Below are 14,007 nucleotides of genomic sequence, written 5' to 3'. Positions count from 1 at the left end.
CCAAAAAAATGTTTGCAAAAAAACTTGTTCCCTTACCCCAAACAAAGTTTCCTTAATAGCTCAACAGGAGCACTGATGTATGGTTAATTTTATTGCAATACATATTTTTCAATAAAAGCTGACTTTTAAATATATTTTATGTCTATGTATGACAATTTTACATAGAATAAATGGACTTTGGGAAGATTTACAAAAAATTAAATCCAAGAAACTACTGTACATTATTTTGCATAGTGATGAAAGGGTATCGTTTACTACTTGTTACGAAAGATCCATTCCAGGGCTCGATTATGGTTTACACTATTTTGCCATGGATGAACTTTTTATCCTTGATCTTGTCTCTATATGGTTAACTTTAGGGATCAAAAGTGAAATAAACTACTACGTGAGTCATGTAAGAAAAAAATGTAAAGCGTGATTTCTTGTTTCAATTTGGTTTTTAAATGTTATATACAATTTATGCAGACTTGAGTGTTTTTGTTTTGCCATTACAACAAGCATTTTGGACTGAAACAGTTGAAACAGTGCAGACCTTGTTACGTTATCATTTATCTATGTAGGGTAATGCATTCGTTGTGTAACCTTTATCTTAACACTGAACTCTAGATTCGCCGTGGTCTAAAATACAAGCGAAGATAACTGAATTTTTCCCGGAAAACTATTTAATTACAAATGCTAACTAGCATTGAAACTGCTCATTTTATACAAACTCAATTATACAATAACGGCGATTTTAATGCATGGAATCTTGTTACATTTGGTTTTGATGTCGTGTCCCCCCTGATGCAATGACTTGCGGATTACTTAGTTAATTATACCTTCATGCGCGCCGGCTAAGCTACCCCTCCCCCCTCCCCCCATGGCCACCTTTACCCCTATGTCGTGCAAAGAGCTTACGTTGTATATTTCAACGTTAAAAGCAACATTTGACACCCCATATAAATTGATGTGAAAAATGCACCCTGTCACGAATATCATGTTTGAGCTGCCTTCAACCCTTCATTTCTCATCGAAAGTTTCTCAATAGTTTAACAATTTTGAAGTTTCTTTATGGTGAAGTTTTATAAATATATCAACTTAAATTATTGAGATTTTCTATTGTTTTACAGTTGCGGTAAGATTATTGTTTAATTGTTCAAATGATTTAACCCTGAATTGTTTTGTGTGTGTTTGTGTTTTTAAAATTTCCTACGACCAGAAATTCTTACCTGAAGTAGAATCATGTAATCTTACTTACACTGGAAAAATATTCGGGAGTTCTATAATACCTTTCAATAAATTATAACGAAGGCTTGTCTATATGCATATACAATAAACTGTGTCAATAATTCGGAGATTGGTCATTCATTTTCCATGGATATTGGCATTTATGACCAAGCACTAATTATTATAAATATTTTAATTTCCTAACACAATTTATCCTTGTCATCACAGTATACAATCCACGTGCCCTATGTAATGTAAATATACCCGAGCCTTGAACTGCTAGATCGCTGCTTTGTTTACAAAAGGTCAACGCCCGGTTGTTTTAGCGGCGACTACTCGTGTGAAATGCCGCTTTGTTTAATAAACGTCCGCCGCAACAATGTTGGAGTCTTTAGTACTTAAACGTAAGAAAAATACCATTTAGGTGGTGATAAAACGCACTTTATTTTGTGTGTTAAGTTAACTAATTTGTAGTAAGAAGTTGCGATTTCTACCTAATTATTAATTAGTTTGAAGGATTAATTGCTAATTAATTCATAAAGGTTTAAAGTTTCTAAATACTGCTAGTGTATGTTACTGCTAACCTTGCAGTAAGTTTGTGCATCTATAAACATTTTCAACAGTGTGTGAAAAGACTATTTGCTTGTGATATATGTAAGGCAACAATACATTTTTACTATGTAAAGCTATGTAGCCTATGCACAGCACACTTTTGATAAAAAATAATTCTCTTCAATTCTGAAGATGAATGACGAGTTCTATTCATCCTATAAATCTAAGTAATTAAAAAAAATCTTATGCAAACTAGCTTACGTAGTTCAAACTCGTATTATAAATCAAAATACAGTAATTTCAAATTATTCTACTCATAAGTTGAACTACACAATATGGACCAAAGAAAATGCTACAGTATTGGTAAATAAATGTATGTACGTCAAAAACAATATAAAAACTAAAAATGATGTTGCATAAGTTTTTAATCTTTGTTTACATCATCTGTTCTTCCACTCGTTTAACGTTTCGACAGAAAACGAATAACGATGCTGGTCTTCTACCAAAAGTTAACTCCTCATTTAAAGTAAAATGTCATCTGGTAAAAATCAATTCAACCTCAACATTTCTCAAATTTCTCTCCGTGGATTGGGACGATAGCACCCAAACACTATATAGCTATCCATCTTTTATCTCTGTTGCTAGATATTTTCTTCACAATTCTGAAAAAACTCCGACCACCCTTTGATTCATGAAGCCACTATTTGAAACACCATTACGTATATGTGGTACTTTAAGTTCTGGGTCAAGTTTTATTTCGGCCGTATTTTCCACGGCGTAGTAATAGATAATGGCCATTCGCACATAGCCCACTGTCCATTAGCAGTTGGTAAAGACAACCGGCGTTCAACAAAGGAGGTTTTATGACAGTCATACTCCGTGAAGTTTATGACTCCAGTGTTTTATACTCTGCAGCCCCAGTTTCAATCTTCAGACCTTGCAGTCTTCGCAAATGTTAGTATCGGGTTCAATTTGTTTTGATCGGAAAGAGGTTGCACGTTTTCGCCTTATGGGTCAGAGCGGTTTTATTTTTGTTGCCGATTTACTTTACGAGTTGACACTATTTTGTTTTTTGTGTCTTAACACTGTTTTAAAAGTTTTACCATGGTTAATGAAGTTGTCTTATAGATATACAATTTACACACATTCGTTCATGATAAACATAGTAAATTCCATAACAAGTGAATTTGTAAAACGGTAACTTTAAAGATGTACAACCATGAAAAGCTAAATCACACTTAATTTTACTAAAGAACATGGATTATTTTACCAATCAATGGCATGCCTAATCTTAGTAATTTTTACTTATTTATTTTTTTATTAGTTTTCAAATTTAATACTGTCGCAACATTTTCTGTTGATAATGCACTCCATTGTTGTTATCTGATTGGGACGACCCAAAACAGAATTTGTCCAATCATTCTACATATTACAATCGTGCCCTATTAAATATTATATACATTGTACAGTTCAAAAAACTGTATTCAATTAAGTTTTGAATGAGAAACAAATAAAAATAAATTGTAAATAAATGACGTAAATGGTTACGCAAAATAACATATTCAGAAGCGCAAGGGACACGTGGGTTGTAAACCTTTGTTTTATCGCTCCAAGACATCAGCTGGGCCGCTAATTCAATCACCTCAGCCATCTGCAAAGTCGTAAAACTTGACGACACAGCCAACTTGTAGGCCAATGTATTTTAAAAAGGCGTTAAAAGTTGGAAGGATATTCGTCCCCTTCTTACAATTTACCTCTTTACGTCTCTGTAAAATGTATCAGGTCGGTTACAGTTTGTTGTTAGAGATTGTAAGTGTTTGGGATTTCGGAGGACGTTTTATCGTATGATGAGTGATATTTTTTGTTTATATTTAGGCGTAAATTGTGTCGGATTATTTGATCTTTATTCTATCGAAAAGCGAAGTAAGTTTGGAAGATTATATTATTTGTCCCACTTTCACATCCTAGGACGCTAAATTCTAGACCGGAACTGATTTACACGTTACTTCAGGCTAGCCCTATAGGGTTGAGGCATCTTAACATACATAAAATCCATTGGTAATTGGCGTGATTTAAACCCAGGACCTCGGGCTCCGAAGCCCCAAGCTCTCTACAACTAGCAGGTCTAGTTGATTCGCTCTCGACAATTAAAAAATTTCTAGACTTATGTTTTGGAGGCTCATTTTAATTATCAGTAGCTGTGATGATATGTCCCTTACCCATTTGTTCGATCACCTTGTCACTTTTTAGCTTAAGCTCAACTAAAAAAGGTCTCAAAGGTATTGAAAACTCTCGCTGTATTGGACGACTCTCTTTAGTTGAGCTAAGAAAAGGAAGAGCCAAACGAAAATAATATATAGATTTTCATTGTATTGGATTTTGTATCCCAACTGAATAAGTAATAAATATAAATTCTGTATTTCAGAAACCGTGAGATAATTTAACTGGACGCTTGCACCTTTAACAGTACTTCTAGTATGTAAACAAAATAATGAGTTATCTTTTAACAAGAGTGTAGGCATATACAAGTTTTTTATGCTAATAGAATAGCTCAGCACAATGTAATCACAAGACGTCAAAAATTAATATACATACGTTATAGTAATAACTTTTGCTTTTGAAAATATACCTGAAAGTAGAACAATTTTATCTTGAACGACATTGAAATATACAGAAACTAAGAACAATCGTTCTCTTAGACGATTTCTTGAACAAATCTTACCCAAATTAAGAATTAAATTCGCTTCAGGCAACTGATTCAGTTTTGCCAATTAGGGAATCGCAAACAAAAGTTATCACGAATGAAAGAACAAAAGCATAATCAAGCTAAAACAAACCGAATTACTATTTCAGTTGTTCCATAGAATTCCCACTGTGGATTTACATTTGAATGCAGTCTCGTTCAAATTCCAACCGCTCACCCCATGTTAGCGCTGCACCCAAAACACCGTATTGTTTACGGATTAGCTAACCGAAAAGACATATTATTCTCTAAATCCAACGTGAATACAATGGCCCGAAACGCCCACAATCAATATGCAACTGATTTTATTTCTGTGCATTTTTAGCGAATTTCCCTATAGGGAAGTAGCAATTACCGTAGGTGGCACGGTAAGACCTAGACCCGGGACCGATTTACTTTTTCATTTTGATGTCCCCAGAGGCCAAAAACACCATTCGTTCAAATTTTTATATATGTATATATATATAGACTTATATATATATATATATATATATATATATATATATATATACGTCCGTGAACGCGATAACTTGAGTAATTTTTGTCCGATTTTGATGAAATTTGGTTTAAAGGTGTAAAGCGGGATAAACTTGAATGAGTTCGCGAACCAGCACGATCGGACCATGGGAACGGGGCTTTACGGGGGGTTTTATGGGGTAAAAATTGGTTTTTCTGACTTTTGACCCTAAAAACACAAAATTTCCCGATTTCTCTTTAGACCTTTTTAAAGAGCCTAAAAAAACAAATAATTTAGTATATAAAAGAGTTTTTGTTCGATTATTAGTAACGGAGAAAATTAAACAAATTGTAAATTTAAAATTCCCATGTTATTCTTATGGAGAATATTGTCAAATGTTGTAGTTTGCTTGTTTATGGATATATTTTGATCAAACTTGGCAAATTTATTTATTTTGTACTAAGCTATCAATATTTTACTCAAAAACACACTATTAGTTTCCTTGTAGCAGCAAACCTAGGTACTCGTTAAACCTAATGTTATTAAAATATATTTAACTGAAAATCGATTCAGACAAATGGAAATTCGCTTAGTCGGCAGGTTTGCTGCGGCGGGGGTATTTTTTAATGAATTTTGTATAACTATTATTATTGGTTTTTATTGTAAAACAGCAAAGTATGCTAAGTTAAATGACGGTTAAACTATTATTTAACTTGATGCGTTTTGGTACAAACTGTACCAACGTTCCTTTCAATGTTTTCCTAGATATGAAACAATTTAGCAGATAAAAATCGCAAATTTGTAAAGGAGGATCTATGCTTTTTGTCTTAAACTAGGCTACTAGGAGGTATGATATAACAATTCGCGTACATGATTTGTAAGTCCTATCTTACACAATAACACAATCGTACTTGTATTAAGTTTTAGGAACATGGATTTTTTTTATAATACATAAGAATTGTGAAATCTCACTCATGATCATCATCGTACCAATGATTCCGTAATTGACCCAATAGAGTTTTAGATATTTCAAAATACCTTACGACTGATTTCTTGTACGTGTTTTAACTGGATATTAATGCACATGTTGTAGGCAGTTTCTTTTCCATGACCAATGTGACTGAGCAAACTTTAGCGAATTTTTAACCACGTCATCTCTGCCATAATCACCCAGAACGACTAATATTGCACGTAGTTATAAATAAAAAGTGTACATTTATTTATTATAACTACGTAGGAAGTAGATTACCTAACAAAAAGAAAATAACTGCACACCTTTCCAAAAGTAATAGACTCGAGGTCTCTTCTGAAATTCAATTAACCTTTTTCAATAAAAGAAAATTAAAAAAGGTGAAAAGGTTCGTTGAATGCAGCTGAGTTTGCCCGGCGCGTGATATTGTGGGTATTGTTTCCTGCTATGCAAATGCACTATTGTGAAGGCCCAGCTGTTAGCCGCCATATTGCCGACTGTTTTATGTCTTCCTGCTGTACAGATGCCTAGGTACAGATAGGTATGTTGAGTGTTCTCTGGTTTATTTCTTCATCGGTGTTTGCCCTTCATGAATCGTGCCTAACATGTTTTTTGCAAGGTTACACTACGCACTGCAGAATTTATTATGAGAAGTTTATAATTTATAACAACTTTTTGTATAACAAATATTTGATTGTTCTGAAAATATTTATTAATAAAATCTATACGAAGGTAATTTGTGTATGCTTATTTTGTATGCTAATAAAATAACTGCAAAAACCCATTTAATCGATATATTAAAATACCTGCAACATTCTGTTCTACATTTTATTTTACCCTAGAATGCACGCCTAACCTAGCAAAAATCTAATATAAATTTCACCTATGAAGTCGACAGGTTTTTGAAGAGAGTAAGGTACATTTTACCCATAGCTTAGTTTATCAGCTCAAAATATTCTTGAGAAAAAACTCCTGAAATGCTAAACCATCCAAGAATCTTACAATGCTTAAATATTGACTATATTTCCATTAAATATTTCAAATAATGTCAATAGTTACAAGTGATGCTTAAGAGTTTATTTTACATTGAACAGAATACAAGTCTGCTTGCTTTGGCTGTAGCATTGTTTTATTTTTGTATAGAAAGTTTTAACACAATTTCGTCAATTAAGAAATTCATCATTTTTCAAATGAACAAAGAAAACTCCTCTAAGGAACTCTTGGAAAACAATGGCAATTGAGCTGCAATTTTGTATTCTGCTTCTCCTTTTACCTGTCCTGATTGTTATCAAAGCTTCCAATGTATATGTATGATGAGATGTTTTTAAGTAAACATTTGGTCAAAATGCACAGTGCTCTGACAATTGCGTTGATTTATGTGAATTATGTATAACATTTCGGATTAATTAAGACACGTTTTACGTGTAAAACCTGTATTCCGTAAACAATTGGGGATTTTTTGAGTATAAAATATTTTCCAGAAAAGAATAATTTTCGTCGATTCTATGATCGAGTTAATTAATAATAAGCATTGTGGAAAAAGGTTGTTCCGTCCAACATCATGGTTCGAGTTATATTAACCACGCATTTCCACAAACGATTTTCTCCGGAAAATGTTTATGCATTGACTGCTATTGGAAAATTATACAACACGTGATCCAAAAAATTATCGATTTAGTTTAACTGAAAATCCTAATATCTAATATCTAATAATATAAAATCTCAATACTATCACACCTTTAACAACTCCTATTACTGTATTCTAACATATTTTAACGAACAACGTTGTTGTTTCAGGTGAACCGGACATGCGAAGATAGTGACGTCATGGCCAGACTTGTAATGGTGTACGCCTGCGTGGCGATGTTGACGTCATCAGTGACCAGCGTCGCCTTCTGTCCCCAAGGTTGCACCTGCGACGACGAGACTCTGGTAGTGTCCTGTATAGAGGCTAATCTGGACGTCATTCCCATCACTCTCAACCCGGCCATTCAGAGGCTTGTTCTCAAGTACAACAGGGTAAAAGCGGTGGACGCAGCGTTCCAGTTCTACGGCGAACTTCAGTTCGTGGACCTTTCTCACAACCATCTAGTCAGTCTTTCAACAAAAAGCTTTGAAGCCCAAAAGAAACTCGTAGAGTTCCACCTAAACCACAACAGGATGTCACAGATTTCCAACACGACGTTCTTGGGATTAAAGTCGTTAAAAGTACTCAGCCTTCGTGGAAACTTCTTGGAGGACTTACCCGATAAACTTTTCAGTGTTCTGAGTTTGCTGGAAGAGTTGGATCTTGGCCAGAACAGAATTATGAGGATAGACTCTACGGCTTTTGCTGGATTGCCGAACTTGAGGATATTGTCTTTGGATGACAACATGTTGAAGACGGTTCCGACACCGACGTTCCCGTACCTCGCGAGTTTGGCGGAGCTCCATGTCGGACTGAACGTGTTTACCGCCCTCTCAGACGACGCTTTCAAAGGTCTGTCCAAACTCTCTGTCCTTGACGTCAGCGATGCCAGTCTGGTCAATATATCTGAGAACGCATTCCGAGGCCTAGGATCTCTAAGGAAGCTAGTGTTAACGGGAAATCGTCTAATTAGTATACCTACCAAACAGATGTCCTCCCTAACCAGGGTGGAAGAACTGTCGATCGGTCAAAACGAGTTCAGATCGATAGAGCACCATGCTTTCCAAGGTCTGCAAAACCTTCGCCAGCTGGAGATAAACGGAGCCCCAGCGTTGGAAAGGATAGCGAAAGGCTGTCTCTCTGACAACTTGAACCTCGAGAGTATCACTATCAGTAATAACAAACGATTGACTACAATCGAAGACGGTGCATTCGCTGGGCTTCCTAATCTAAGGCATTTGGTATTGAGAGACAACGCTTTCACCACTTTTTCTGAATCTTCGGTAGCGTGGCCTGAGCTAAGGAAGATCGATGTATCGGAAAACCCCTTAACCTGCAACTGCAACCTACGGTGGCTGAAAGAGCTGCTGATAACACGAAACACTAGTCAAGTCCTGTGCGCGTCACCTGGTCATCTTAAAAACAAACCTCTAAAGTCTTTAACTCCAGACGACCTCGGATGCGCACTCCACGATACCCGAAAACAAGTGATCATCGGAGCCGTCTGCGCCACAGCGGCGTTCTTCGCGGCGGCGGTCGGCTTCATGATCTATCGCTACAGAAGGACCATGCAGTCGGCGCTGAAGAACGTTAAGTGGGAAAAGCCGAAGATCAGCAAGGAGTGTCAGTACCAGAAGACCTGCACTGGTGATGAGGACTACCGTAATACGCAGCCTTACAAGCACGAACCCACGACTGAACTGTAGCTAGAGCTGTTCGCCTCCACCCCCTCGGCACCCAACATCTTCTACCTGCCGGGGGACAGCAATACTGGGAGGCGAACTCGAGGTTCAGGATCGTCCGGCCAGCGAGGCACTAAACCCGTCAACGGCTTCTCATACATCAGTGGCGATATGTTCCCTCAGGAGTGGCATACTCGGGCCGTCATGACCAACGGGCACGGGCACCACTACGAGGGGTAACCCGCCAAGTGCTGATCTACCTACAGACACTTACTTCACGGGTATTCCAACCACTAGTGTGTATTACGTTACTGACGTCCTCGAGCGGATTGTTTCACGAAAGACTGCGTACACAAAATTACAATAGTTTGTTTTCGAGTTACGATTAAAATATTTTTGTAAGTGCCATGCGAATGTATATTACTGTACAGTTTTATTATAACTCTTAGAATACGTTTACCACTATGTAAATACGTCGTATAAAGCTTTATTATATTATATTATTTAATCTTTTTATGGTCTCTAAGATAAAAGACTTGAGGTATTGTACTCACCACATTCCTACGCATTTCTATTGTAAATTCGTGACGTAATTTGTATATTTTAAATTATAAACTGTAACATATTTTTAAAATATTGTACATATAAACAAAACACCATACTTAAACACTATACTATTCGATCTATATGCACAATACTATTGACATAGTGCTCTGAACATATTTTTCTTCTATTTCTTTGTAAAATTAAATTTAGTTAATACATTTCAGTTATCAAGGGATAAATTGATGTACGATATTGCAAATATCTCATTTAGACAAACATTTGCAAAACTGGATTGAGTTTAATTTATTTTATCCATAAAAATATTATTTTATATTTAAAAAAACATTATTTCTATGAGTGTATTTGAAACATAATTAAGGCTATGGAATTCTAAGATACAGTCACATTATTTTACGAATATAGATTTAAGTAAAATGTTTACTAGTTAAATAACTTTAACTTTTCATTTTGTGATACTACGAATAAAGCACAGTGAAGTAATCCTACACCTAGTATTGGACTGTCTGTTATTTTCTATGTTTGTAACTACATAGTTATGTATATATCGTCGACCATTTCCAACGATGGTTCGTCATAGGAGGGACACCTCAAGGGTTAAACTAGTCACCCCTTATTCTAAACCTTGTTCACTTTTTTGTACAACCAACGTGAACGCCTTTTGAGCCTTATTTCTCTAAGCAATATATGAAGTGATTTTTAAATTGCTGTAAATGTTTTACTCACTGTTTTGTTTGGTTACTATTGTAAGTATATTCCATAGAACTGTGAATTAAAGTCTTTGTACAAACCTTGATTGTTTTCTTAATCCTGCATTTTATTTTTTGTTATTTAATTTGCAGTAATTGTAAAAAAAGTCCTTTTTTAGGAAGGAATATTTGATAGGCCTAATTCATAAATTTTTAAATACATGTTATTCATCTATACTACAGATCTTTAAAACAAATGTTTAAAAGGGTTTGGTCTGGATCAATGAGAAATCAGGAATAGTATATAGTGATGTCCCCGTATAAAAGTCCAACATTTTATGAGCTTCACTCAAGGAGCATTAATTTAAAGTACTTGTTTCAAAAAATCTTAATGCATCAATACTATAGAGCATAAAAAAAACAAGGCTCCCTTTAAAAGGCAAATGTTTGATAAAATCTTCATATAAGGAGCTTTGACTTAATTCAAAGAGATTAAATCTATCTCGTTACTGAAAAGATAAATAGGAATCCATATAAACAGGGATTATAAAACTTAGCTTCTGTACAAACACAGCATCTTTGTCTTTGTCTAGCGAAAATCTGTCCAGGGGTTTTTACAATGCAGTAGCTTATTTTTAAGTTTTAAGATAAAGCAAAGGAGGTGTAGCTGAAATTAAGAGACTCCTTAAGGGAGAAATTTCGGGCTTCTCTTAAGTTGTTTATTCTAAAACTAGACATCCTAAACGATTATTTCATGAAGTAAATAACTAAAGAGTTCTTCTGTAGATAATTCTGGCAAAATCCTATTTATCTCCTTTATAACCAGAGTATGAAGTCCATTTATTGGACAAAATCTTTTGTCAAGCTAAAAATTAAAGGATCTATAAAATCTTCCATAACTGCTAAAAGGTCTTGGAGTCATCACTCATTCACCAACCAACTACCAAAAAAACAAAAATTCCAAGGAAGTGCTTTCGCTTTATATGCAAAAGCAACTTTCATTAAGTGAATCTACTTTTCCACATACCCAATAACCGGGGTAACTATATTTTTGGAATTCGGGATACACTTAAGGTATTCGGGTGTCAAAAATGGAATTCAAATTCGTAAATATGAAAATAATGTATATTGTAAAAGCTTAAATACATAATACAGTATCTAAATACCAGGCCAGATTAGCCAATATGACTCCTTACTAAAGGAATATAATGTGTTGGCTCTTTTAAAAGTTGTTTACATTGCCTTTTTAAAAGAGCAATTTTGCTATCTGAATCATTTTGAGTCTGGAAAGTGTTGTGAAAGTCCTTTTCGGGACACCGGGACATTAGCAGTATTGGTGACCGTCCCTGAAAAACCAGGATGCATGGCAATCCCACCAATGACTACCACATATTAACCCTAATAACTACGTTACATTTGTCTTACTCTAATAATACAATTTTAATTTCTACTATGCATACATTTATTTACGTTTCATTTGAACAGATAGAATACAAGCAGTTATGTGCATATGTTTGAAAATGACTGGTGTAAAATACCTTTTGGAGATATACAAATTGTATAATTGTATAACCTGCTCAACCCTTTATAAGAACAGAGTCCGGGTATACAATGGAGTCTTTTCTCATTGTAGATTCTAGTCATAGTTACAAACAATGAATCTATAAACACGTGTCATTGTTTGTAGTGTTGGAGACCAAGAACGTGTGACTAAAGTCATATAATTAGCCCCACGTGTATGCTGATGTGTCAAAACTTCTATGCAGGCCTAGAAATTATATAATTTCATATTCATTTCAATGAACCACAATACTTATTGTGTAAAACAATTGCTGGATCATATTTGTTTCGTTATAACTGCAGAGTAGCAAAAGTGTTTATAAACATATTCTACAGTTACTTTGTTGTCATAACTGTGGTTTATCCTTAAGTCATGTCGAATTCAAACTGTGAACTTTAATTTCCACATTGTTGGGAACGTATTTCAATAAAAACTGTGTTATTTACGAGACGAGTTATTATTGAATTAATTGTAATAAATCATAACTTAACTCAAACTACATATTTTAATCTCATTTATGAAGAACCCTCCCTCATAAAGAAAGAACACTTAAAAATACCTAGACAGTACCCTAAATACACAGGTACTAATTTTTGCATTAAATATTTTTACTATCCCAAAGATGGTCAGTAAATATTCCTGCACAAACGTAAGATGGTGTGACTGTATTTTAAATCAAATTAAATTTAAGATCCCTTAGGAAACAAAAAGTGCAACCCTTCATATTTAATTTATGTTATAGTTATCCACCAGAAGAAGCAATAAGGATCTTTTTGTCACCCTAAGCACGTTTGGTAAAAAAAAACCCATCGAGTTACACTTTACACAATCGTGCCTGAATATCGACACGGAAAAGGAAATAAAATGTTTGAAATGAAAATTAAAAGGAACCGACTGAGTCCGGGGAGGCCGATCGGATATATTTGCATATGAATGCAGCTTCGTTAGAATTCCTCGCCCAACCACCAAGTCTGAAGGACACTTGCGGTAAATGAGACTCCTCCACCTTCACTGCTACAGTGCTACACTTCTGGCTTTATACTTCTGTTTGAGTTGAGGAACTGAATACTAAGATTTTTTTAAAATCATGGGAAAGAAAAACAGCGTTTATAGGTAAATGTGTCTAAAATTGAAATATATTTAATTTCGATTGGGCAAAGATTAATTTGAATATTATATAATATAATAGTATTCTTTCAACATTACCTATCTGAGATAAAAAAAAAACTGAATTAAAAAGATATAACGGTTCGTTCAGAAAATTGAGTAAAAGAAAGGAAAGAAAGCTTTGGTTTTTTATTAAAAGTACGTACATTATTTTATGTATTTTATCGTACTAAATCACTGTAGACCACAAATGTAAAGTATAATAAAAAAGAACATTTTTTCCCTTTTATTGGCATAACAATAAATTTCTTACAATTCTAATTGTGAGTAAATGAGTAAGCCGAAATTGAATTGTAACCATTCAATAGTCATTTTCATGATACTTTGCCTTAATTCAGCTAGACTAGGTTATTAAAGGCATTACTAAACTGTCCAGAAAAGTGCTAATTCTTACCCTATGCTGAATCTCATAAGATACATTTGATTTGTGTATTTACATATTATTGTTTTAATACTACAAACATGTTTTATTACCTTTTCATTAAAACAAATATTTTAAATTCGATTAAATACACGCCTTACGAACCCCTAGTCTTATCGTACGTTAAATTTGTCTGTGAGAAATGTAAATTTTTAATTACCTTACATATTTAATGCATTGATCAAGAACAGCTTAAAGTTCATGGTCAAATGTTAATAATGAAGTTAAATAACCTTAACACATTCTTACACTTTCGAAGCCTTTAGTAATTAATATCTATCACACTTCCAGTGTTAAGTAGTTTACTTAAACACCCAAAAACTTATGTAAACCAAATAAAATGTAAAGCGAATTACACAGGCCGTAAC

At 34.4% G+C, this 14,007-nt stretch overlaps 1 protein-coding gene across 1 annotated transcript in view; it reads left to right on the top strand.

Annotated features, from left to right (window-relative positions):
• LOC128999245 (insulin-like growth factor-binding protein complex acid labile subunit) overlaps nt 1-10,591 on the top strand; it is a 133,704-nt gene extending 123,113 nt beyond the window's left edge. The window contains exon 2 of the mRNA XM_054425645.1: nt 7,726-10,591. Within this exon, the coding sequence (XP_054281620.1) occupies nt 7,756-9,261 (1,506 nt within the window). The 5' untranslated portion in view covers nt 7,726-7,755 and the 3' untranslated portion in view covers nt 9,262-10,591. The remainder of the gene's footprint in view (nt 1-7,725) is intronic.
• Nucleotides 10,592-14,007: the final 3,416 nt, after the last annotated feature.

Source organism: Macrosteles quadrilineatus, unplaced genomic scaffold (genome assembly GCF_028750875.1).
Source record: "Macrosteles quadrilineatus isolate MER2022 unplaced genomic scaffold, UCM_ALF_1.0 Scaffold_8__2_contigs__length_117827958, whole genome shotgun sequence".
NCBI classification, from domain to species: domain Eukaryota; kingdom Metazoa; phylum Arthropoda; class Insecta; order Hemiptera; family Cicadellidae; genus Macrosteles; species Macrosteles quadrilineatus.
This window is presented reverse-complemented; position numbering and strand designations above follow the sequence as displayed.